Source organism: Schistocerca cancellata, chromosome 11 (genome assembly GCF_023864275.1).
Source record: "Schistocerca cancellata isolate TAMUIC-IGC-003103 chromosome 11, iqSchCanc2.1, whole genome shotgun sequence".
Lineage (NCBI taxonomy): Eukaryota > Metazoa > Arthropoda > Insecta > Orthoptera > Acrididae > Schistocerca > Schistocerca cancellata.
The window spans coordinates 32323581-32351292 of record NC_064636.1 but is presented as its reverse complement, the minus strand read 5'-3'; the positions used below and the strand labels follow the sequence as shown (position 1 = coordinate 32351292).

At 39.0% G+C, this 27712-nt stretch overlaps 1 protein-coding gene and 1 long non-coding RNA gene across 11 annotated transcripts in view; one reads left to right on the top strand and one right to left on the bottom strand.

Annotated features, from left to right (window-relative positions):
* The window catches only part of LOC126108742 (uncharacterized), a 336956-nt gene that overhangs the window by 107504 nt on the left and 201740 nt on the right, over positions 1–27712 (bottom strand). The gene's annotated exons all lie outside the window — the stretch shown is intronic.
* Positions 1–27712, top strand: part of LOC126108737 (putative sodium-dependent multivitamin transporter) — a 745960-nt gene that overhangs the window by 525537 nt on the left and 192711 nt on the right. For 2 of the 10 annotated variants that reach the window (XM_049914083.1, XM_049914078.1), the window contains exons 8-10: positions 15293–15439; positions 18670–18894; positions 22449–22600. The exons of 5 other annotated variants lie outside the window; for them this stretch is intronic. In XM_049914083.1, coding sequence (XP_049770040.1) covers positions 15293–15439; positions 18670–18894; positions 22449–22600 — 524 coding nt within the window. The remainder of the gene's footprint in view (positions 1–15292; positions 15440–18669; positions 18895–22448; positions 22601–27712) is intronic. 3 more of the 10 variants (XM_049914084.1, XM_049914082.1, XM_049914080.1) reach the window with 3 other exon arrangements.

Sequence of the window (27712 nt, the reverse complement as noted above, 5' to 3'; positions counted from 1 at the left end):
CCTTTTCCTTCGGGGTTCTGCCGTGAAAATATAAAATCTGTTTGGGTTTTGAATTTTGGTGGTTTCAGTTACGGATAAGGCGGACTTCGTATTATTGATTGAGATCGTGCTGTAATTTGAACGTGCATGGCAGACCGGGTCGGCAACACTACAAAAGGCGACTGTACGGAAATAGCATCAGAAACTAATTGAAATTTACCTTATAATCTTGTTAGATATGCAGTCTTCATGGCTGTCCTCCTAATTTCTCTTGTAGGACGACCCGTCTTTCACTTTTCTCCGTTTGTTGAAAACTTCTTCAAGTTGTCACTGTCATGATCAATTTACAAATTTGGCGATAACCACCTCGAATCACTATTGAAACAACCTCGCTTTGTAATATAATTTTAATTTCCACCCAAAAGCACATTCAACACATCGCCGAAAAATACACGTCTTTCGTATGAAGACAAGAGAGAGAGTGTCATCAATTAGTTGTTAAAAACAAAAACCTACGCAAAAAGTAAAGAGACGAACAAAATTATTTATAAAAATCGGTCGCTGGTGCAGCGCTCTTCTGCGTGCGCGATCGTAAATTATATCTTTGTATTGGCGGAGGCGCGGTAGTCAAAGTACCATTACAATGCCTCCTCTACTGACACGCTCCGCAAGCGAGCGTGGCAGTATAGATAATTTACATAGATACATATATATATGAGAAAATAAGAAATTTACATATTACAAAAAATATTTCTGAGCACAATGCTCTTTGCTTATCAGTCTTTATATACAGTCTTTCCGGTGTGTATCTTCTTTAGGAGTCGTAACATTAATGTCTTTGAATTGCAGAGTATTGTCGTTGCTTAGCACAGCGTTTGAATTCAGTTCACATGATTCATGTTTACATTGGATTTAATTCGAACAATAAATGTTTCTATTATCTTGCTCCAATGTCTTTAAACGTAGTATCGGATTCTGAGTGTGTGTGTACTGCCTGGATCTCTTGCGTGTGACTTGAAGAAAATCCAAAGTTTGTGCAATGTGTCAACACGAAATTATGATCTCCAGCAGTCGAATTTTGGTGGCGTCTACCGGGGTATAAATGGTCAATGAGGGCACAGGAAACACCTCACTGCCTACGACAGGTAATGAGCTTGCCTTTTACACCAACCTGAAGACCTGCCGGCTTCCACTACAACATACACTCTAAGACATATTGGTACTACGTAAATATTTCTTGACCAGTGTTCCATCACGTTAGTTTCTTCTTTGCATTTTCAGTTCCATTTACATGCACAAGTCCTTTGCAGTTCATTAACATCTCCTTAAAATACATTTCTTGATATAGTAAGTACACAAATATACAAATATTTACAATTAATCATTACATTAGATAGTTACATTGTTGTCATATAATACATATACAGAATTAAATGATAAATATAGTAAATTTTTACGTTACATTCAATATCATTGTGCTGACATGTGAATTACATGACATTCAGATTGAAATACACATTTTATTTGTTAGCTCATTCTTTTTTCTTTCATTCCCTTTTTTTTTTTTTCTTGTTACACTTGCAACATTTGAAGATAATTGTGGCAACTCGCTAGAATATTCAATTTAAAATTCATCTTGCCTCCTGGAATAAAATTTACACATATTTCAAGCTTCAAGACAGCCCTCTGTAGGAGGATAGGTTCATGGGATGGTTGCTAACTACTTCATAAATACTAGTAAAGTCATCTCCTACAGTGGACTACACAAAATAAAATATGATAAATAAAATACATGTTAACTTAATATAATGTAAAAGTTCCTATACCTAATACCGTTTCTAACTGTGGTGTCCCCACTATTGCTGTTTCTAAGAGTGGTACCCCTCTATTACTGTTTCTAAGAGCGGTGCCCCTCTAAATATGTTAGGATCCTACAAGTATGTACATCAGTATGGTAAGTGTAGCCTATATATAATCTAGTTCAAGTCAATCATGTTCTTATAAAGTTTGTGTAGTTCATCTCCTTCCTTTCATGAGTATCAAGCAATATAAATAAATGTTTTACTTAATAAATAAATAAATCTTCTTAGATAATTGCTGCTGTGTTCCATGCTGTATATGTATTCTGTATTTACCTTGTGGTACCTGTAAAATTCTATTCATAAATAAATATGTGTGTATGTCTCTCCATACTGTCAGATAATCACGAATTATATAATGTCAAATATTTCATCATCATGTATAAATTTTTCTAAGGGAGGGATGAGAGTATGAGCCACAACAGAGGACTGATATTTTGTGTACTCCTTTCTATTTAATGGTGCATTAGTTCAGTACAGTAGATAAGCTTTAATTATCTCATTAGATGACTGCTAAATAGGTTCTCTTAAATAATTCTTCCAATCTGAAGTGTCAAGCCTACATAACTCCAAAAATTTCATTACAAGTTCCCATTAGTTTAGTGTTCAAGTGTTATAGATTTAAATCTTCTGGTATATTTCCAACAGTGGCTGCTGTAAATAATTCTTTCCACATAAATCTATACTTTCACCTGTAGTTATAAGAATATAGAAGACATCGCATATGTTATTATCTCAGGCATACCAATCTTTCAATAAATAATATTCTTTCCACTACTTTCATTCTGTATTCCATGAGTACATGTGATATAGCGTTCAAATCTAGTTTCTCTCCTCTCAACATATTCTCAATTACTCATCCATTATTCATTCTTCACGAAATAACATACTTATTCCTCAGCATGTTTTATTACTATTTATCCTCTTATTAAACTAAAATTACATTCACTCATCTCATTCAGTCACTCACATCACTCATATCAACATTACTATTATCACATGCCTCCTAAAGAAAATAATTGTGTTCAGTTCTCTGCCTCCTCTAATGTGTATATGCCTCAATAGCAACTCCTCTTATAACCAAATATCTAATTAGATATTGGATGGTTCACATTGCTTTCTAGACTTACCTGCATTCATTAGATTGTAAGTATCTGTATAACTTAAATGTAGGCTCATCATAACTGTATATCATATTAATTATCTTCTTCTCATTGGCTAACATTTTACTGTATGTATTTTTTCAAATGTCTGTGTGGATGTAGACCTCTGGGTTTATGTGTTAATGGATATTCTAATGAATAACAGCCAGGGTGTGAAATATTTTCAATTCGGTATGGTCCAGAGTATAAGATCTGCCATTTCCTGTTTAAATGTTTCAGTTTTGTGGGTTTAAGGATGTGTTCTTAGTAAAACTAACTCATCAACTTGAAATGTTTGTGCTTTCCTGACACCTCTGTCATATTTCTGCTTTCTTTCCTTAGCTTTGTCACATTATGTTGTGTAAGCTTGTCTTACCTTTTCTTCTAAACTAACATGATTTGTTGTTGCTGTAAATTTAGGTAGAGGGTCTGTCCATTCATTTCTTTCTGTTTTATCCATAATTAATTCAGTTGGTGTGTATCCAGTAGAAATGTGAGTTAAATTGTTCACTATTTGTTCAAATGGTGCCAGGTATTCTACCCATTTTGTGTGCTGCTCTGGTGTGTGTGTTCTCATAAACTGTCCAAATTCCCAAAATGTTCTTTCTACTGGGTTTCCTGCCGCTTGAAATCTTGAAATTAAAATATGTTTAACATTCTGTTCTTCAATAAAAGACTTCCATTTTAAACTGGTAAAATATGCTGCATTATCCGTGATCATAACTTCAGGTTTTCCTATTCTTACAAAATAATCTGTTAATAGACGTCTGGTAATAGCAGTGGTAGAAACTGAACGTAAAGCATATAATTTTAAATACTTTGTGAAAACATCTAACACAGCAGGGATGTATTTCATTCCTCCACGTGCTTGTGGATAGGGTCCTGCAATATCTAAAGAAATTAGCTGTAATGGCCTCTTAAATATGATTGGGTGCAATTCATTCATGCTTGTGCGATTAGAATATTTGGCTTTCTGACATATGATGCATTTCCTAATATTACTCAATACTCTTCGCCTTAAATTTGGAAAATAGCAATATTGTATAATCTTATCTGTACATTTGGTTACACCATAGTGTCCCCAAGTTCTGTGTGTGAATAAAATAAAATCATCGACATGAGCTTCAGGTAAGCAAACACACCAATGCTGTGATTCAGGGTTTCGTCGGTGAAATAATACTTCTTTGTGTAATGTGTAATATTTTTCAAGATGTGGGTCTGTTCCTGCACGTAATTTATTCTTTTTCTGGATCCACCTGGGATCATTGTCATGCAATATGGCTAGCTTCCTGCACATGTTTTTGTAGTACGGTGCAAATGTACCGTCATACATGAGTAAAATTTTGAAATCTGATGTTTGTTCTGTCACATCTGAAAATTCTTGTAGGCCTTGTGGCAAACGAGATAGAGCATCGGCTATAATGTTGGATTCTCCTTTTATATATATAATTTCAAAATCATATTCTTGTACTGATGCACACCAGCGTGCAAGACGTGAATGTAATAACTTGCATGATAGCAGGAAAGAAAGAGCTTGATGATCAGTATTCCCCATAGAAAGTAGCGAAACTTGCAAAATGCCCATACTATGGCAAGTGTTTCGCGCTCGGTCACTGAATATGACTTTTCGCATTCAGTGAGCGTGCATGCGGCTAGCAAAACTTACAGGTTTGATGATTGTTTGTTCATTTTCTACATGAATTTGGAATAAAAATGCTCCGAGCCCATAGGAACTAGCATCTATTACTAGGCAAAAGTCTGATGTCATGTCAGGATGACATAACAACGGTGCATTAACTAAAGCATTCTTAATCGCTTCAAAATCTGTCTGACAGAACTCTGTCCATTTCCAGATATTATTTCTTTTGAGTAAAGATAGAAGATGTGGACTGTTAAGAAGGTGGTAGGGTACAAATTTCCTAAAGAATGAAGATAGACCAAGAAAGGCTTTGAGTTGTTTACGATTCTGTGGGGATGGAAAATTCTTTATTGCATCAATTTTTCTTGAGTCTGGATAGATGCCTTCAGTTGATATGATGTGACCAAGGAATTTGATGTCTCCCCTCCCTAATTTCGTCTTTGATACATTGATAGTGACACCTGCGTCAGAAAATTTAGTCAGAAGTTGCTTCAAAAGATTAACATGTTCTTCCCAAGTAGTGGTGGCAATGACAATGTCGTCAACATAAACTGTGATTTGTGATAACAATTGTGGTCCAAGAACAGCATCTAAGGCTTCAATAAATACTCCAGCACTCACTCGTAGACCAAAGGGTAGAACACAAAATTGATAACTACGTCCCTCACATAGAAATGCAGTGTATTTACGACTGTTTTTATGGAGGTTCACCTGCCAAAACGATGAGCGGAGGTCAATATTGGTTAAATACTGTACATTATGAAATTTTAAAAGTTGTTCTTCCAAATTTGTCGGTCGTGTGTTGATTGAGATTATAACTTTAATTTCTCGTGCGTCCAGCACTAACCTTACACTACCATCCTCTTTATTAACTGCTAGGATCGGACTGCAATATGGTGAATGTGACCTTTTCAATGATACCCCAAGCTTGCATTTTTTCAATCTCTTTCAAAACTGCGGGTTTCTTTGACCAAGGAATATTATAATATGTTCTACAGTATGTTTTGTGTGGTTTAACATCCATCTCATAAGTATAGCCTCTAATAATTCGAGGTTTCTCCACAAATACCTCAGCAAATTGCTGCAAAACTTCAAGTAATTCAAGTTGTTCCTTTGTCAGAGCCGGCCGCGGTGGTCTAGCGGTTCTTGCGCTGCAGTCCGGAACCGCGGGACTGCTATGGTCGCAGGTTTGAATCGTGCCACGGGCATGGGTGTGTGTGATGTCCTTAGGTTAATTAGGTTTAAGTACTTCTAAGTTCTAGGGGACTTATGACCTAAGATGTTGAGTCCCATAGTGCTCAGAGCCATTTTGAACCTTTGTCCGATATTCAGATTCTGTGCATTTTTCATATAAATCATTAGATATAATTCCTGAGCTACAGCTTCATTAAAAGTTAAATCACATATGTTTGTTGCTGGTGGATACACAAAATGTAACTGTTCAAACTTACCTTGTTTACTGTTTAAGTTTGTACCCTGTGTTAACTCTTTGTCAGTTGTTGTTGGTTTACGGTTAAATGACATTTCCCTTTTCCTAAATCTATGATTGCTTGATATTCGTTCAAAAAGTCAATTCCTAATATGGGAAATACGGAAGCGTCCGATCCCGCCCATCTGCTTTGACCCATGACGTCACAAATATGGCGGAAACTAAAACAAACACACACACTTTCCACAAGAAGCCTAATGACACTAACGGGACAAGTGCTGGAAATGGAGTGTTTTGGGTGGGGGCCAACTAAATATAAACAAATTTAGACGCCTTGCGTAGCTACAACGTGTAAGTGAAGACAGCCATGCATGAATACCCACCCACCTCCCCAGGGGTCGTAACCCCTGCAACCCATAGAGGATAAAGATGTTTCTGTAGCTGATTAGTGTTTTTTGTCTTTAAAAAAAAAAGAATCTCACGGGTTAGAACGAACATATCAGAAAGATAAATATAATAAACTAAAACAGAAATTGGAGGAAACAGATAATTAAAATAAGTAATAAGTGTTTTTAAATTAAAAAAAAAAAAATCTCACGAGATAGAGCGAACAGATCACAAAAGTAAATAAAATAAGATAAAACAGAACTGGAGACAGCCACACTCAAACCAAACTCCTCGCCGTCATGACGTCTCACACGACAACACCCTTATGTCACGGGTCAAAGCCGACGCGTGGTATCGGACGCTTCTGCCGACCCCTAATATGCAATGCATAACTAATTTGTCTACTACCAGAAAATTGTAATTGAGTGGTATATTTGAAAATGTGAAGTTAATTAGCGCTTGAAATTTCACATTCTTCGATTTGTTACCGGTGGTACTTATAAAGTGACAATTCTGTACTGGCAATGTTTGTATGTTCATTATTTGTTTGACTTCATTATATAAGGACATTGAAATGACACTTGCTGCTGCTCCTGTATCTAACATTACTTCCACTTCATAACTACCAATCGTAACTCGTGTTATAGCCTGAATAATCTTCTTTGTTTTACTGGTACTATTAAAATCTACATCCTGATATAATTCATTTTCTATTTTCTTACTGTCATCATATTGGAGAAAACAAATCGTCGGTTCCGTTGCGCTCACCTCCCTATCGACCGTAACTCGAGCGCTTAGCTTGGTCGTCGTTCGTTTTCTGGTAAATTCAGTTGTTGCTGCGGGTTGGGTTCATTGCCCAACTCAATAATATTTACATTTCTGTCGCGCGTCACCCAAGTATCAGCTGTTTGGTTGTTGACATTAACTCGCGTCGCATTGGGAGTTCCGTTAGGTAGGAATTGAGGGTTGCTGTATTGCATGTGTCGTGGCGGTGGTCCATTGTGATTTCCCCATACATTATTTCGTCCATGACTGTAACTGGTATTGTCATTACTGTTATTCCTGCAAAACATGTTTGGATGTTGTTGTACGTTGTTTCTCTGAAAATATCCTGGATGATACCTGTTATCCTATCTTCTTTGATCTCTATGATTTCGGTTCCTTCTTCTGTTGTTGTTATTTTGAATATAACTGTTATTGTTCTGATTGTAATTACTGTTCGGATAACCATTATAGTAATAATTACTGTTTCCTTGCCAATGCTGCGAGTTGTTTCTCCTAATATTGAATGGATTTGTCCCAGTGTAGTGCGTATTGTTTCTTTGAGTGTTTTGTTGTGGTGTCGGAGGCGGATTCCAATAGCCTCTGTCATTTCTGTTGTGCGTACGCGAATTGCTTGGATGGATCGGATACAATTGATTGAAATTCCTGATCTCATCTCTGTAAACAACATCTATCTCATCAACATAACTGAAAAAATTCTTTATGTTGTCTCCGGACACTCCTATTAATTTATCACGGTAAGGAAATGGTAAGTGGCTTTTAAGTGTTCTAATTACGTCTGGTAAATCTGCTGGTTTTGTCCAATATAATGTTTTGTCTAGGTAGCGTTCAAAGTATTGACGTAAAGTCTCTTTCTTCGGGTTGTAAATTTCTGGATTGTACACTTCTCGTTTTAAACTTTGCTGTTCTGTGATCGACCAGAATTCCTCAAGAAATGCTTGTTCAAACTGTTCAAATGTTAAACATCGTCTTTTCATTGCTGCTCCCCACTTAGCTGCTCTTCCACGTAACAAATTTGTAACATATCGAATTTTATCGGCTTCTAACCAATGTCTCGGGAAAATCCCATCAAAAGAGCGGATGAAAACAATTAGATCCACTTTGTCTTTCTCATCACATGAAAATGTCTGAAAGTATCCATGTCGTACTAATGTTTCATCAGCTGCTCTCGATGGTATTATGGGTCCTACAATTTGTGTCAAACTGTGCATAGTATGTGGTGATGTCTGATAGCAATTTTGATCTTGTGGTAGCATTGAAAATGGTTCATTGGGATTTGTATCACTCATTGGTAATTCTGTTTTCGGCTGTGCGCTGGGTCTAGCATTATTTGGATTCTCATTTGTGTTTTGGTTGCCTGTTATGGGTTTTGGTATCACTGACAAACTTGGTATTATATTTTCTTTAAGTTTACGTACCTCTTTCTGAATATTATCTGTTTCTCCCTTTACTTGTTCCTTTGTCTTATCTAAAATGATCTGTGTCATTGTCTCAAACTTCTCATCTAAATATTCATCACATAATTTGCATTCATGTACAAGTTTCTCTGCTAGAGTTGTGTCATTCTTCAAAGATGCTACATCTGCTCTGTCTTCAAGTTTTTCTAACTTTTCCTGTAAGGATTTCTGCTCCAATGTTACATCATTTAATCTGTCTGAAAGGTCTGTAATCGTCAGGTCTAAGTGTTCTTGGTTTGTTTTTACGGAATTGGGTGACTGTCGTAATTCGTCAACTTGGGTACTGGTTTTCTGTTGTTCAAAAACTACTGTTAAAAATTTCTCATTACATCGTTGTAAGTCAGTTTTTGTCTCGTCACTGAATTCCACAAATACCTTTTCTTGTCTCGTAACTTTGTCTGATAAGTCAGTAAATTTCCTTTCAAGACTACTGGTGGTTTCTGTCAAGTCGGCAATTTGTCTCGATTGTTTTTCAAAATTTTGTTTTATGTCCCGTGTCAGTTCATCGAATTTAGTGTCAAATTTCCCAATGTCACGTTTTAAATTGTCATTTTTCTCTTCTAAAGCGTCAAATCTTTTGTCAAATTTTCTGTTTTGGTCACCAAGTAACTTCAGAATCTGGTTGAGCATGTCAGAGTCCTGTGTCTTAGTTTCGTCATTTTTTCGTGTCTGATTGATGTCTGGTTCTGAAGTTGACGTTGTCAATGTCGCGTTTTGTCGCGTAGTACTCACTCTCCATTCGCCTGTATATCTGTTTAAATATAGGGGTTGTTGTCTTAATTGATCCGGTAACATTATGTCTTGAACATCCTCACAATTAAGTTCAATATTCATTTGACTGTCGGACATGTTTTGCAATGTGTCACTTTCACTAAGCTCGTCCGCAGAAACAATTTCTACGCGTCTAGCGTCCATCTTGTGGTTTTCGTAATTAATTGCAAATAAAATTTTCCAATGGCAAAAAAAAAAAAAAAAAAAAAAAAAAAAAAAAAAAAAAAAAAAAAAAAAATGTAAAATATGATGTGTTGAAATCTGAAATTTCTCTTATGGAAATGGATATTTCGATATGATTTTTAATTAGAAATTGAATTATTATTAAACTGGTACTGAAATTCCCCTCTCACAAATAAATTCCTGTGAATATGCTCTTCACTTATCATTTGTAATAATAGTAAATCAATTTTAACTACAATTTGAAAAAATAATTGCGAAATAAATGGATCGGAATAAAGGAAGTACAGGTGGCTGCTTGAAACTGGAAAAACTGTAAATTTCGGTACTCACCAATTTTTTTTTTTGTTCTTCAGTCTTATGTTGCAAATGTAGCGTCAAATTTACAGTTTTCAATCCAAAATTTTTCTTTCGCGTCCGTGCAAATTATTTTATGGAACGTTATTCTTTTTCCTTTTTTTTTTTTATTATTTATTTTTAACCAAATTAATTTCCTCAGCATGAAAATGAAAATTAACACGAATTAATAACAGGGAAAACAATATTGTTGTAAATTTCATGCACGTAACATTACAATTGAAATGAATGAGACTTAGTCCAAATTCATTTTCTGATGCTATAAAGTGGTTAAAATGAGTTCAAATGTCCAAAATTTATAATAATTGCACCTGTATCAAATCCGGAGATTGTAAGTCCTGTCACCAGGACGCCAATTGTAGTGTTTCCTTTTTCTCAGGGTTCTTCCGTGAAAAATATAAAATAGAAAATCTGATTGGGTTTTGAATTTTGGTGGTTTCAGTTATGGATAAGGCGGACTTCGTATTATTGATTGAGATCGTGCTGTAATTTGACCGTGCATGGCAGACCGGGTCGGCAACACTACAAAAAGCGACTGTACGGAAATAGCATCAGAAACTAATTGAAATTTACCGTATAATCTTGTTAGATATGCAGTATTAATTACAATAAGGTGTCACTGTCATGATCAATTTACAAATTTGGCGATAACCACCTCGAATCACTATTGAAACAACCTCGCTTTGTAATATAATTTTCATTTTCACCCAAAAGCACATTCAACACATTGCCGAAAAATACACGTGTTTCATATGAAGACAAGAGAGAGAGAGTGTCATCAATTAGTTGTTAAAAACAAAAACCTACACAAAAAGTAAGAAGACGAACAAAATTATTTATGAAAATCGGTCGCTGGCGCAGCGCTCTTCTGCGTGCGCGATCGTAAATTATATCTTTGTATTGGCGGAGGCGCGGTAGTCAAAGTACCATTACAAGTACTAGAAGTGGCTAAAGAATGTCTTGGAACAGTAGTGTGTAAAAGTAGTATGAAGCAAACAGCTTGGTGGAATGACACAGTCAAGGCAGCCTGTAAAAGGAAAAAGAATGCGTATCAGAAATGGCTACATACTAGAACTCGAGTAGACAGAGAAAGTTATGTTGAAGAAAGAAACAAAGTCAAACAGATAATTGCAGCATCCAAGAAGAAATCTTGGGAAGACTTTGAAAACAGGTTGGAGACTATGGGTCAAGCTGCTGGAAAACCATTCTGGAATGTAATTAGCAGTCTTCGAAAGGGAGGTAAGAAGGAAATGACAAGTATTTTGGACAGGTCAGGAAAACTGCTGGTGAATCCTGTGGATACCTTGGGCAGATGGAGGGAATATTTTGAAGAGTTGCTCAATGTAGGTGAAAATGCAATCAGTAATGTTTCAGATTTCGTGGTAGAATGGGATAGGAATGATGATGGAAATAGGATCACATTTGAGGAAGTGGAGAAAATGGCCAATAGATTGCAGTGCAATAAAGCAGCTGGGGTGGATGAAATTAAGTCAGAACTCATCAAATACAGTGGAATGTCAGGTCTTAAATGGCTACACAGGATAACTGAAATGGCCTGGGAGTCGGACAGGTTCCATCAGACTGGACAAAAGCAGTAATCACACCAATCTTTAAACATGGAAACAGAAAAGATTGTAACAACTACAGAGGTATCTCTTTAATCAGCGTTGTGGGTAAAATCTTCTCAGGTATTGTTGAAAGGAAAGTGCGAGTATTAGTTGAGGATCAATTGGATGAAAATCAGTGTGGGTTTAGGCCTCTTAGAGGTTGTCAGGACCAGATCTTTAGCTTACAGCAAATAATGGAGAAGTGTTATGAGTGGAACAGGGAATTGTATCTGTGCTTTATAGATCTAGGAAAGGCATATGACTGGGTTCCTAGTAGGAAGTTATTGTCTGTTCTATGAGATTATGGAATAGGAGGCAAACTTTTGCAAGCAATTAAAGGTCTTTACATGGATAATCAGGCAGCAGTTAGAGTTGACGGTAAATTGAGTTCATGGTTCAGAGTAGTTTCAGGGGTAAGACAAGGCTGCAACCTGTCTCCACTGTTGTTCATATTATTTATGGATCATATGTTGAAAACAATAGACTGGCTGTGTGAGATGAAGATATGTGAACACAAAATAAGCAGTCTCGCATATGCGGATGACTTAGTTGTGATGGCAGATTCGATTGAAAGTTTGCAAAGTAATATTTCAGAGCTAGATCAGAAATGTAAGGACTATGGTATGAAGATTAGCATCTCCAAAACGAAAGTAATGGCAGTGGGAAAGAAATATAAATGGATTGAGTGCCAAATAGGAGGAACAGAGTTAGAACAGGTGGACGGTTTCAAGTACTTAGGATGCATATTCTCACAGGATGGCAACATAGTGAAAGAACTGGAAGCGAGGTGTAGCAAAGCTGATGCAGTGAGCGCTGAGCTACGATCTACTCTCTTCTGCAAGAAGGAAGTCAGTACAGAGACTAAGATATCTGTGCACCGTTCAATCTTCCGACCAACTTTGTTGTATGGAAGCGAAAGCTCGGTGGATTCAGGTTACCTTATCAACAAGGTTGAGGTTACGGATAGGAAAGTAGCTAGGATGATTGCAGGTACTAGTAGATGGGAACAATGGCAGGAGGGTGTCCACAATGAGGAAATCAAAGAAAAACTGGGAATGAACTCTATAGATGTAGCAGTCAGGGCGAACAGGCTTAGATGATGGGGTCATCTTACACGCATGGGAGAAGCAAGGTTACCCAAGAGACTCATGGATTCAGCAGTAGAGGGTAGGAGGAGTCGGGGCAGACCAAGGAGAAGGTACCTGGATTCGGTTAAGAATGATTTTGAAGTAACAGGTTTAACATCAGAAGTGGCACCAATGTTAGCACTGAATAGGGGCTCATGGAGGAATTTTATAAGGGGGGTCTATGCTCCAGACTGAATGCTGAAAGGTATAATCAGTCTTAAATGATGATGATGATTAATTAATCCAATGTATTTTCTGTTCCATGTACTATGCATTAAGAGTATGAATGCAAGAGTTGAAGAAGATTAAGCAGTTCAGTCATGATGTCTTAGTCATGAACGCTTGATGCACTGATGTGATCTATTCGGCCTGTTGTAGGGGCCCAACTGTACGACGCTGCACGGTGTCGTGGTTGCACAGATGGACCTTGCCCCGGATGTCGGGAGGGAAGTTTCAGACCGTGCAGCCTATTGGGCACAGTTTGAGTCAAGTCATGACATCCTGTGGTTGCACAAAAAGCATTATTCAACATCGTGGCATTGCTGACAGAGTTCCTCTGAGCCATAGTCTATAGGTCGCGGTCATCCACTGCAGTAGTATTACGGCCTGATTGAGGCATTTCATCAACAGTTTCTGTCTCTCTGTATCTCCTCCATGTCCGAACAACATCGCTTTGGTTCACACTGAGACGCCTGGACACTTCCTTTGTTGAGAGCCTTCCTGGCACAAAGTTACAATGCAGACATGATCAAACTGCAGTATTAACTGTCTAGGCACGGTTGAACTATAGACAACATGAGCCGTGTACCTCCTTCGTGGTGGAATCACTGGAACTGATTGGCTGTCAGTCCCCTCCATCTAATAGGTGCTGCTCATGCATGGTTGTTTACATCTTTGGGCACTTTTAATGGAGTTCTGAACAGTCAAAGGGACCGTGTCTGTGATACAATATCCACAGACAACATCTGTCTTCAGGAGTTCTGGGAACCGGAGTGATGCAAAGCTTTTTTTGATGTGTGTATATGATTTAATATACAGTTTGGAAGTTAGGAGATGAGGTACTGCCAGAAGTAAAGCTTTGAGGAAGAGGCGTGAGTCGTGCTTGGGTAGCCCAGTTGGTAGAGCTTGGTAGAGCACTTGCCCACGAAAGGCAAAGATCCTGAGTTCGAGTCTCAGTCCTGCATACAGTTTTAATCTGCCAGGAAGTTTCATATCAGCGCACACTCCGCTGCAGAGTTAAAATCTCATTCTGGAAACATATATTACCTGCCCTATCATCCTATTAGAAATATCTTTAAATGCAGTTGTTTTGAGTGCATTTTTGAAAGGATATTTTAGATATGTATTTATATAATGTATTTTGAAAGATATTTTGATTTTTACAGATTTACTTGTATGTTCCTCTCGTGCTGTCATATCTATGTCATCGTTTAATGCTGTACTTTAAACACACTTTAAACAAAAGTTTAAGTACTATAGTAGAGCCACATTAATCATTAGGCCTGTCAGCCAACTTTAAACGTAAATCACCATACTGGTAGGAGAATATGTACTTCATGTGATGTCAGTGTAAGTTTCCTGTATTGCCTCAATTTGTATCTTTTACAGTGTATATTCTGATGATGCTCTTGTTAATCTGAAGAGTGAAACCAGTCAATACAACAAAAAAAGTGTGACTTGTAGCTGTTTTCAAAAATTTAATTTGGATATTGCATAATTAGAAAATCTGCCCAAATGGAAACTCAATATGAGGCCTCTGCAGGTGCTGATAACGCTTCTCATATGATTATGCAGCTTCTCTGTCTCCTTCACAGTGACCACTTAATGTCCTAATATGTTCATGCCTTTTTTATATTGTACCAGACCTGGTAACAACACAAAACATAAAAAACAGTAATGCACTCTTATGGCCATTCTACCCGTTGCAGGTGTGTGTGTGTGTGTGTGTGTGTGTGTGTGTGTGTGTGTGTGTGTGTGTGTGTATGCATGCTCTGTTACATTAACATCTGATCAGTCTTCAGAGTGCTTCACTTTCTTGGCCAGGCACTGTATATACTCGTAATTATTGCTCTTGACTCCAGTAAAACTTATAGCAATATCATAAACTTTCTTTCCAATTTTTTCACAGTAAATAGGTATCTAAGTATCTAATTAAATTATATGCTTTATTTCAGTAACAAATTTGGTTCTTGTTACATAATTTATAAGGTAATTTGAGATAATTTAGAGCAAGGAGTACTGGTAGTCTTGAGTGAAGTTTGAAAAGTACTGGAGAGGCACTGGCAATAGTCAGACTGTGAGGATGGGGTGCCAACTGTACCAGGGTAGTTCAGCCAGGAAGAGCATTCCACTGAATGGTGACATTTCAGGTTTGAATCGTGGTCTGCACCAAGTTTTAGTCTGCTAGGAAGTTCCAAATTACAATGCAGTTGTGGTAACTGAACTGAGAGGTATTTGGCAAGAAATCAGGCAGATGTCGGTCCATCCTGTGTTTACCCGAGTCAGCGCTGTCACGGTCTCCTGTGCCGGATGTAATGCAGCTGCCCTCAGAATGACAGGAGCACTTCATTTGCAGCTGATGCCGTTGTATGTGGTGGACACAATGAGCGGCATGCCGGGCTTGCCGGGCCTCTTCGTCGCTGGCATCTTCAGTGGTTCCCTGAGCACCGTCTCGTCGGCCGTCAACTCGCTGGCTGCCGTCACATTGGAGGATTACTTTAAGGTGAGGCCTACTGCAGCTGCGATGAGAGGAATATGTGGGCTATGGGTGGATGGATGTCATATGTCCCTGTATTGAAAAGAGCTGATGTATGGTGTTTGTGCACCAATATGTGTGTGTGTGTGTTTTTAAATGCATCAACTGGATGGGCCTACTTTCTTATTTGTTTTGAATTGTAAATCATTTTTGTTGTCTGGAGCCTGGTTTGCACAGGAGAAGATACAGGAGAATGAGCATCTGCCAAGAAATGTTCTGTCTTTTGTAAATGGTACGTAAGTGAACAGCCTTTGATTACATTTGGTTCACAGTTACTTACACTCACACTTGTTCCACTGGTTGAATTGGAGTGAGTGATGGAGTGGTCTGGAAAAAAAAAAAACAAGTAATGTTGGTGATACAGCACTATATCTATCATATATGCTTCTGGGAGCCAAGCGATCCACACAACAAATGCGCAACAAAAAAAAATATGATAAGTAGATAGTTGCCAAAGCTCTTACAGGTCCAGCTGGGGTTGTGAGAATGATGATAAATCCATGACATGCTTCTATCAGGTGAGAACGGAGCCAATAAGTACAAGCTTTCTTGTTTCTTCTTGTTAAAAAGGAAAAACATAACATAATTCTGCAAAAGTAAACAAGTATGAATGTGTGTCTATTGTGCTGACTAAACTAAAAACGTACAAAATATTTTATCATTCTCTCTGCTTAAGAGCATGGTAGCTGTAATTAAATTGATGATGCCTTTCATTTTAGAGGTTTTTAGTGTTAGACCTGAATAAATAAAAATCTTTTCCGTTGATTATGCAATCTCTCTTCTAACTCATTTGACATGTTTACATACATTTGATGCTTCATTAATCATACTTTCACACTATAATCATTATAAGTAGTAGTGTGCATGATAATGGAATGTTCGTGCTAGAACACTTGTCTCATTAAATTTAATTTCATGATTCCCATCTCGAAAAACATGCTCAGCTACGGCCGATTTTTTGATGTGTCCTAAGCGACAGTTTCTTTTATGTTCGGCTAAGTGGGTATTTACACTTCTTTTCGTTGTTCCAATATATACTTGTCCGCAACTGCATGGAATTTTGTATACCCCAGGTGTTGCTAGAGGATGTCGGGCGTCTTTTGCAGTTCTTAAATATTCCTTAATCTTCTTGGTGGGTCTGAAGATTGTTTCGATCCCATACTTGGCCAGAACTTTCCCGGCACGGTCCGTAACATTATTAATAAATGGTAGGAAAACTTTTCCAGTAAGTGACCGTTGTTGCTCTGGACATAGCAGATTTTGTTGGCTCTGGCCACCAAGGTTTTAATGATACCTCTTTTTTGCCTAGGATGATGGTTAGATTCCTTGTGGAGGTATCAATCCGTGTGAGTGTTCTTTTTGTAAACCTTGTGTCCCACCGTCCCATCCACCCGTTTAATTACCGACACATCCAGGAAATTGAGTTGACCATTGCTCTTTTTCTTCATCGTAAACTGTATCTTCGGATTAATGCTGTTCAGGTGCACCAAGAAGACATCCAACTCTTCTTTACCATGAGTCCACACTACAAATGTGTCATCAACATATCGGTACCATTTAGCGCGCTTTTTACTGGCAGTCTGCAGTGCTGGCTGTTCGAAGATCTCCATAAATAAATTGGCAACAGCTGGGCTGAGAGGGCTTCCCATAGCCACCCTGTCGATCTGTTCGTAAAACTCGTTATACTGGAAATAAGTTGTCGTCAGGCAGTGTTTAAATAAAGCCACTATGTCAGTCGTAAAAATATCTGCTATATATGAAATAGCTTCGTTTACAGGCACAATGGTAAACACTACATCGAAGCTCACAAGAATATCACTTGGGCTGATGTTATTTTCCCTCAGTTTTTCAATAAAATGCGCCGAGTTTTTAATGTAACTGTCCATTCTGCCGATGTGTGGTTGCGGCAAGCAGGTGAGATATCTGGCCACCTCTTGTGTTGGAGATCCTATGGCACTCACAATTGGTCTCAACGGGACCTGTGGTTTACGCACCTTTGGGAGTCCAAAAAGTCTGGATGGATAAGCTTCGTTTTGCAGAGTTGTTTTTTATCATCCAAAGAAAGAGAAGATTGTTTCACCAGTTGATTGGTATTTCTCAATATTTTGGTTGTAGGATCCTTCTGAAGCTTTTTGTACATAGTGGGATCCAAAAGGTCAGTAATCTTCTTTTGATATTCTTCGGTGTTCAGCAAAACCGTAGCATTTCCTTTATCAGCTGCAAGTACAATAATGCTCTTATGCGCATTGATCTTCCTCAGTGCCCTCCTTTCCGATTGAGACAAATTGCTGGTAGGTGGTTTCGCTTGGCGTAATATTCTGGCTGTTTCAGTCCAGATTTCATCCGTGGAGTGCGATGATAACAAACGGATTCCTGCCTCCACATTCGCTATAATGCCCTCCGTAGGAACCTTTAGTGGCGTGACTGGAAAGTTGCCTCCTTTCGACAGAACTGAATGTTCCTCTTTTGTTAATTCTCTCCCAGACATGTTAATCACAGTTTGAGAGTTGCCAGCGACTGATGTTTCACCTCTGCCTTTCTGTAGGCCATGGAATTTCCTCTTATTGCCTATTAGTTGCCATTTCTGCACTGAGGTCCATGGTCCTGAACCATAGACAGTCCACCTTATTCCAGTCATAACATTGCATTATGTTACTGATGTATAAATGGAGATGTAAGAGCTTACTGCTAGTTTCCGCTAGTTCTCGCTGCGTATGGTGAATTCGTTCAGATATCGCTAAGACTGCCATCCGTGCTTCTTCACAGAGCAGGCGAGCCACAGACCTCCACACTCTGTTAACTGGCACAGACATTAAACACCTTGTCACCGACTTGCGATTCCACCACCCTTCGATCACTGTCCGTAGATGCTAATGACGGTAGTACGCCAAAATCCAATGAACTGTGCAGTTTCCACAGTGCTCGTAGCCACTTGTTCTCACATCACATACCTACAGTGCACCAGGCGGCACTGAATCTGGCAATAGGCAGCGGCCTCACAATTTTGGCTTACCGGTGTAAACACGGATTACTGTCACGATACCGTGAGCAGACTGCCGAGAGACCACCACCGGAACATTGCGGAGACAGGTATTGGTCCCCGTGTTAGTGCAGGGGCTGTGCGTACGTGGTCGCTAGCCAGCTGTGCGATTGCCGTTCGTGACGAAACGGTGACGCAGTTTTGCGGTGTTTGGCAGCCACTGTACGTGCGGTACCGGGGCCACCCACTGGCGGAGTCGCGGTCGCCGCTTGTGGGGAAGCTGCTGGCACTGGTGTTCGGACTGCTGTTCCTGGGACTGGCATTCATGGCGCAGTTCCTGGGTGGCGTGCTGCAGGCCAGCCTCACGATATTCGGCGCCGTCGGCGGACCCGTGCTCGGCTTCTTCTCGCTCGGCATGTTCCTGCCCCACGCCAACGAGCCGGTACGTACTCCTCGTTCTGCTGCCTCGCCAGAGACTCTGCTAGAGAGGTCTGGTGTGTAGAACTGGGATGCCGAGATATACCGGTAGTGAACTCACTTATCTATTGTTATTGGCACTGTGATGAAATAACTGAAGTAAAGCAGATGAGACATAGCAAGCCTGACAAACTCCCACAGTGATCTGTTTGTACCATTACCCCTCAGTGTTCTCAGAAGTAAATACAAGAGACGACATGAGACCTGTTTTTCTGTCAGTGTTGAAATAAATGATTTTGTTTCATCTGCCATTCAGTGTTAATTCATTATCAGGGTTTGTTGTGGCTTGCACAAGGCATCTACAGATGCGGAAGAGATTTTAGGGTTCAAATTTCGTTGTGTGTACTATATTAAAGGATCTGTAACAGGCAGGTTACTTCTTTTCTCCACATTTCATTCAATCTTTACTGATAATTTACATCTATATTTCTACCATACACATCACTGTGAAGTGTGTCACAGATGGTATGTCCCACTGTACCAGTTATTAGGATTTCTTCCCATTGCATTCACGTACGGAGTGCAGGAAGAATGATTTTTGAATGCCTCTGTTCATGCAGTAATTATTCTAATCTTACCCTCACAATCCCTATCTGAATTGTCGCAGCCTGTACAACACAATGCACCTTGCCTTTATGCTACACGGAAACTTACTTCCAAAACATGTCAGACTGTAACTGGTGCTGCTCGCCAAGGGTCAGCGGGTCCAAAACATCCAAAGATATTGCTTGCTGTAAGTATCAATCACATCGTAAATATAAGCAACTTTGTGCATATTTCATTTATAATTAATTTTTAATTTTTGTAGTTCAGTATCCAATATTAATGCCAACAGTAGTAGTAATTGTGGTGATGGTGAGGAGGGGGAGAATGTTTCTAGTTACATGAATGCACAAAATATGCATGACAGTTTTAAAATTACATTATTTGTGTGAAAATATTTTTCCTTATATAAATTTTTGTTAGTTTGTGTGTGAATGTTTTACACTAATTTTTTAATGTTGTAATCCAAAAAAATTGTGGAAGATATCTTGTTGCACCATAAAGGAAATTAGGAGTCTATCACATACTTCACTGATACTATTGAGCTGTTCCATTACATACTGAATATCACCAACAAACTGGTTACATACAGCTCTCCCCAAACATGTCATGTCTAAGCTGCTTAATGACTGCAACCTTCATTACTTGAACCTGCTTATTGTGTTTGAGCCTCGGTCTCCCTCTGCAATTTCTGTCCCCCACACTTCCCGTCCGTTACCAAACTGATGCTTCTTTGATGCCTCCAGATGTGTACCACTCATCTGATCTTTTTTCAGATGTGCCACAATTATTTTCTCTCCAATTTGATTTGGTACCTCTTCCATAATTATCCAAACTACCCACATGTCTCTTAGCATTCTTCTGTTGCACCCATTTTGAAAACGTTCTATTTTCTTTTTGTCTGTAGTGTTTATTGTTTTTGTCTAACTTCCATATAATGATACATTCCAAACAAATTCTTCCAGAAAAAACTTACTTAAATATGTGTTAGAAATGAAGGTATTTCTCTTTTTCAGAAAAGTTTCCCTTTCCCTCCTTCATCCTCTCTGCCCTCATTGTCACAATCAGTGGCTCCTTTTCATTCTGGTGTCCAGGTGAGCTACCCCTCCTTCTAACATTCCCCAATCTATCCATCTCTGTTCCCTGAGAAAGGAACTAATAGTGCCATAGTGCCAACTGCAATGATTAGCCCTTTTGCTTTAGATCGGTCTATAAAATAATTGTCAATTAGGATGAGCAGTACTCTGATAGATCCTTAAGTGTGAATAAATGAAAGATAAAAGGTATTATAAAAGGAGGGAACCTGATAGCACTCAGTTGAAAAATGGATGATAGCTTGTGTAGGCTTTCATATCACCTGTCCGAAGATAATACTAAGAATGATTATAAAATGAAAGCTCGAAACCAGTTGTAGCAAAAGTTCTGAAAAACTAGGACTTGGGAGGGTCCTGAGAATATGCAATACATGTGTGAAGGGAAGGAAGGAAGGAAGAAAGAAAGGAAGGAAAAATTAGTATTTAATCCATTCGACATTGAGATCAATAGAGATGGAGCAGAAGCTCAGGATGTTCAAGGATGTGGAAAAAAATTGGCTATGCCCTTCCAAAGGCATCATCCTGGAGTTTGGCTGGATTCATTTTGAGAAATCATGGAAAACCTAAACGTGGATGACCAGACACAGATTTGAACTGTGGCCCTCCCAGGTAGGAGTCCAGCGTGCTAACCAATGCACCAGCTCGCTTTGTATCTGTAAAGGAATTGACACTTGAGACACCAGTTTTAGCAATGCAAGACTGCTATTCCAGTGTTAAGGTCAACTTACTGACCTGACGGCAGCCATCCATGAAACTGAGACAGACATTGCGAGAATTGTAACAGCTCAGTATAGGTCGTATAACAGTTTTAGCTTACCGAACTTGCACATAAACATCTGCACCTTCTGCTGCTTGATAGTTGAATGTGGTGCACTGTTATTAAATGATATCCCAACACTGTGGAACAATGTGTCCATTTCTCTTCACATTTATTAACACACAGCTCAGTTGGTGGTCAGCTTTGTGAACTATAGAATGTCCGTATCTTTGCCGACATCATTAAGTGGCAGCAATCAGTAAAAAGTTCGCCAACACAAATGACACTGTTTTGCACTGTTCCATTGTTGTTTCACAGTTGTGGGGCTATACCAATTCCTTCGTTTTTGCTTCAGCTAGATTGGTGATTGACATATGTCCAAGTGATTAGCAGTAACATAAAATAAACAGCGAGTTAGAAAACAAAAAAAATTCATGGGCCACACACGAAAGTGACACAGATGGTGAGCTAGCAGCAAAACCCCCTAATGAAGCTGTTCCCTATGAGTTAATTAGTAATCAAATAATTGGTTGGTTGGGGTCCGATGCAGCTGTATACTGTGGGTCATTACCGAGAAGTAACACCTATCCGTGGCAACAGAGCGACGTAATGAAAGTTTATTTCATTATAGTTTAGTTAAGCAATGCTTTAGCAAGGGTATGTAAGTTTATTTTACGGTTGTGTAATCAAACTAAGATTAAACAATGATTTTGCTCACACATCTTAATCTCGGTATCATAAAGACCACTACTGTTTACAAGTGTACAAAGTATACCGTATGCCGGCTTGTGTTACGAAAAATGGTGAACCCACTGGATGGTTAAGTTCGTTTCCCGTTGCTTCACTTTTAAGGGTAGTAATCAGTGACATTTTTCCTCGTTACTTTTCTTAACAATCGACACAAATTTCCCAAATACTTTGGTATCAGAAATTGCACTATTAGTCTTGCCCAGATTGCATAAATATCTACAGATGCCCACGAGGCTTTCTCATCCTTCAGTTCTTTCTGCTCACCGTCAACTGAAAGAGCGACGTGAACTTTTCTCAGATCCCTGCAGACTCTTTTTAACTATTTTTCATCCCCTCTTCCCACTGAACGCCTACTGCTACGTGACGGTGTTGCAGGGAGCCATAACGGGCCTGGCCACGGGGCTCGCCTTCTCCATGTGGGTCGGCTTCAGCATCCCCCGGCCGGACGCAGTAAGGCCTACCACCAGGACGGACGGCTGTGACTTCAACGTTACGGCCACACCGCCGCCGCCCACCCAGGACCCCAGGTCGGCCGCAGCATCTCCTCAAACATTTCCGCAGTGTCATAAATTAATGCTGTACTTTTGGGTGCTCAGCAGAGTTGTCAGTTCCATTATTCCACACGATACTTCAACGACTGACGCAGTCATCTTCTTCAGTTGACTTGAGATGTATTGTTAAGTGTACCTGCTGCCTGGACTCTCACAAAATTCAATTTTTTTCCCTTTTTTCACACATTATATCACCTTTGCTATCACCTGCATGACATTAAAATATTTAGTTTATAACCTTGAAGGCACACATTCTTTTGATCCCTTTGGGGGAAGGTTTCGGTCATAAGTTGTTAGTTCCACACCTCACGGGTTCCATGCTACAGAGGAAAAACTTTGCTTATTGATATGTAATTTTTAATAGCACATAGAACCTGTTTTGGGGGTCTAGATTCTTCTTCATAAATCTCATTTCTTAGTAACAGTATTGTGAAAAGGATAGTTGCTACACACCATATAGCAGATATACTGAGTTGCAGACAGGCACCAGAAAATGAGTGTTTGGCCAACAAGACCTCATTGGGCGCGCATCCTCCTCCACACACAGACATGCAAATGGGGCTCACTCATACATGACAGCAGTCTCTGTCTGATGAGGCCACTAACCAAGTCAGGTCTCAGTAGCCAGAGACTGCAATTATGTTTTTCATAATATTGTTACATTCCACACTGGATTTACCTTTTTTTTTTTTTTAAGAAAGTCATACGAGGCCTATTCAGAAAGTAAGGTCCAATCAGTTGCAAAAAAGGAAACCACAGTGAAACCCTGATGAAGTTTTGCACAGATCTGTAGGACAGTGTCTGTAATCCTGTCGATCGCGCGTCACGTCGCTCCTCACAGTTCTGAGTGCACAGTGAGCATGTAAAGATGCCCCAATTTGTAAGGGAAGGGGGGGGGGGTGCACAGAGATTCCCAAGGATTCCACCTAATGACTTATTTTGTACTAATTGGTCTATTTTGTTGAGTAATGGGTGGAAGTTCCCAGATTATAGTTCCTTACATGGGTGCTGAAAGACATGTTTCCATGTTCTCATAGAATATGACTTTGTTTTTGACTTGGAAATATCTTTTTGTAAAGAATGATGTTAAAATTTGTGTCACACCAATATTTATAGCTGAGTTTGACTCCTAGCTCCTGCTGCACTGCTTCACATGTTTGTTTTACTGAGATGACACAATTTTTTCTGAAATACACATTCTCTTGGTGTTCCAGATATTTTGCTAGCCGGTATGTAGTAGGTGTTCTAAAGCCACCGTTTCCTGCTGTATGATTAAAATATATTTGAATAACTGTTGCAGTAAAAAGTCACACGTCTGTCTGTGGACATGATATGTAGAGTTGACTAAAAGAAATTGCAGGGCTCAGGTGCTAGAAATATTTCATTAACATAGTGAACAATAAATAGTTAAGAATAACACTCATCTTAAGTACATTGTTGTACTTGTTGTTCTTGCTTGCTGTCTGGAAAAAAAAATGGGGTATGATTTTACCAAAAGGGTGTCTGGATCTTGAAAATGTTCCAGAACAATATATCCTTCTCCTTCTTGGTCTCAGTATACTAGCACAATTCATTAATGCAATGAAATAGTCAACAATGCATTTCAGTCATGTTCTCAGAATTTTCTAATCACGTATAAAATGAAATTCTTAAAAAAAAAAATAATAAATTTCAGTTTTTCAGATTTGTTGACACATAAACAATGTGTTTCACATGGCTGCAATGGAGAGAAGTTGCAGTTTTGCCTCCACATGTCTGATCATCAACACAGTTACAAAACGGGTTCCTTTCTCCACAGCTGACTGCCAACTACCTCCAGCTAGAGAAACATAAACCAAAGATACAAGATGGATTGTAGAGTATCACTCATATCGGTATTTGTTCACAAATGGAATGTGTATAATACTTTAATCAAATAGTAATTGAAGTTTTGTTAAGCTTGAATAATCAATTAGTGTTAGATGCAATAAATTTAAAATGGGGTTTTAACAGTTTTAAATATTGTTAAGACCAAAATTCTCTGCTGATAATTGATAAGTGGGAACATAATTTTTCACATATGGTTATCAGTATTTCATCCTGGAAACTCAAAATACAAAGGCATAGGCTATCAGAAATAAAGGAAAATAGTTAAATGTGACATAAGAAACATGGCTCCCCAAACATCAAAATAAATCAATAAATTAAAACTAAGGAAATACACTTTGCTAGTGTTACAAAATATTATAATAACAAAAGATATATTACTTTATACATTAGTTCCAGCTGAATCACTACCCGATGTACTCCAAACTACACAGGTGTAGGCTCATTGTACTGTGCCATTATTACCAACTATGGGCATTGCGGCAAAGCCTTCCTCGTGTAGTGTCAGATCATGAGAGCACTGCTGCAGAATTATATCATCTACAAGAAGTGTACTGAAATAGAGGTTAGTTGGATTGATACACTGAGTGGGCTTTGTAATCAACTCCTGAGATAGAGGGGGGAGGGGGGATGGAGGTTACATACAAATAATCACTCAATATCTACTGAAATCAGTAGGCCTGTATGGAAAACGGCATCCACAGTATTTCACTCACGTCAACAAAGATAAGCAATGTGGCTTGCAATGTTAGAGATGATGTGCTTCTCAGAAGGTCAAGTGTATGTAGCATATCTTACATGGGGCAGACTAGGAGAACAGTTGAGGACAGGTTCACTGACACACCCAACTAAAACAGCTTAGAAAATCAGCTGTCGCTGAGCACTGCCTCTGATATAATCTCAAGATGAAATGCTGTAATTCCAGTGTCCTCGTGTAAACACAAAGTTTCTGGGACACTGTAATTAAGGATTCTAGCAATACAAAGAAGTCCAAAAAGTGTAGTAAACTGGGATGGAGATATCAGTTTAAATAAGGCTGGACACCTTGCCCACCAGGGGTGGTAAACACTGAAGGCATTTGCATTTCACGGAATATCAGTGCGGTCTCTAAAAAACAAAAGAAGATCACAGTGTGTAACTGGCACTGGGAATCAGCCTCAGCTACGAATAACTGTGTGACATAGACAGTGCTTCGGTCCAGTTGTAGGCCAGGCAGCAAGTATGCATAGTGACCCAGCTAGCAGCTCCCAAAGGTGACGACTGTGTCTGTTGTTGAAATATCATACAGGAACGTGCATCTCACAACTCAGCTGATCACCTGGAAGCACAGTGTCAAGAGCTTCACTGTCCACGGTGGTGTCGGCCTGCAGTAGTAGTGGGGCAGTGAGGAGGTTGTGGACAGTGGGTGCCAAAAGTCACCCGAGCAGGCATGGAGCAGCTACTGCCACATCTCGTACACTTTCCACCTTCCATAGCATATAGGACTTATATTCATAAATCTTTTTAATAAAATGTCGAGTAACAATTCAGCGATAACTTCAGCCTGGGAGAATGTTAGCCACAGATAATGCAGTGTCAACACCACATCCTGCCTTCCTATGTTCTCACCTGGAACTCAAAGAGAAAATTAGTGAAGATCAGCTTCGCACTACCTGTCTTAGTTAAGGCTGTAGATCATGAGAGTGTAAAAAGAGCACCGATGCTATTACACTGAACGATATAAGGATTGGTTCCAGTGTTTATCACCACATGTTCCCATTGCACACCTGGACATGCACAAAATGTGAACATATATTTTGTTATTTATTATTATTATTTGTTATTGCTGTTGTTGTGGCCTTCAGTCCAGAGACTGGTTTGATGCAGCTCTCCATGCTACTCTAGCCTGTGCAAGACTCTCCATCTCTGAGTAACTACTGCAGCGTACATCCTACTGAATCTGCTTACTCTGTTCATGTCTTAGTCTCCCTCTATGATTCTTACAGCCCCCTTCCCTCCCACCCCCACTTCCCTCCAGTACAGAATTGGTGATCACCTGGTATCTCAGAATGTCTCCTATCAACCGATTCCTTCTTCTAGTCAGGTTGTGCCCCCCAACTGTATTTAGTACCTCCTCATTAGTTGCACAATCTAGGCATTAAATTTTCAACATTCTTCAATAGCACCCCATTTCAGAGGCTTCTAGTCTCTTCATGTGTGAACTCTATCTTCCGAACATGGGTACGTACACTGATAAAAATAGCTTCAGAAATGACTTCCTAAAGCTTAAATTGATAATGTTAACATAATTTCTCTTCTTCAGAAACGCCTTACTTGCCATTGCCACTCTAAATTTTATGTCCTCTCTACTCCAGTCATCCTAAGTTATTTTGCTGCCCAAATAACAAAACTTGTCTACTGTTTCAAGTGTGCCATTTCCTAATTTAATTCCCATAGCATAACTTGGTTTAATTAAACTATATCCAATTATCCTTGTTTTGCTTTAGTTGATGTTTATCTTATATCCTCCTCTCAAGACACTGTCCATAATTTTCAACTGCACTTCCAAGGCCTTTGCTGCCTCTGAGGGAATTACACTGTCATTGACAGACCTCAGAAGTTTTATTTCTTCTCCATGCCTACTCCAAATATTTCTTAGGTTTCCTTTTCTTCTTGCTCAATGTACAGATTGAATAACATTAGCGATAGGCCTACAACCCTGCCTCACTCACTCAATGACTGCTTTCCTCTGTTCCCTCAACTGTTATAACTTCCACATGGTGTAAATAGCCTCTTGCTCCCTGTATTTTACCCCTACTACCTCCAGGAGTTAAGGAGAGCATTCCAGGCATGGCTGTCAAAACCTTTCTTAAGTCTACAAATACTGTAAATGTAGGGTTGCCTTTCCTTAATTTATCTTCTAAGATAAGTTGTAGGATCACTATTGCCTCATATTTTGCTGCATTTCTCCAGAATCTATACAAACTTGCCACCAGGTCAGCTTCTACCAGTTCTTCCATTCTTCTGTAAAGAATTTGTTTTAGTATTTTACAACCATGACTTACTAAACTGATAGTCTGGTAATATTCACACACGTCAGCAACTGCTTTCATTCTAATCAATACTAACTTCTTGATTATTCTTAACATTTCTGCATATATGAGTACTTCAATATATTTTTACTGTTCCTAATAATTTATTGAAAAGTTATTAAAACACTGTGTACCTTCCACTTAAAAGCAA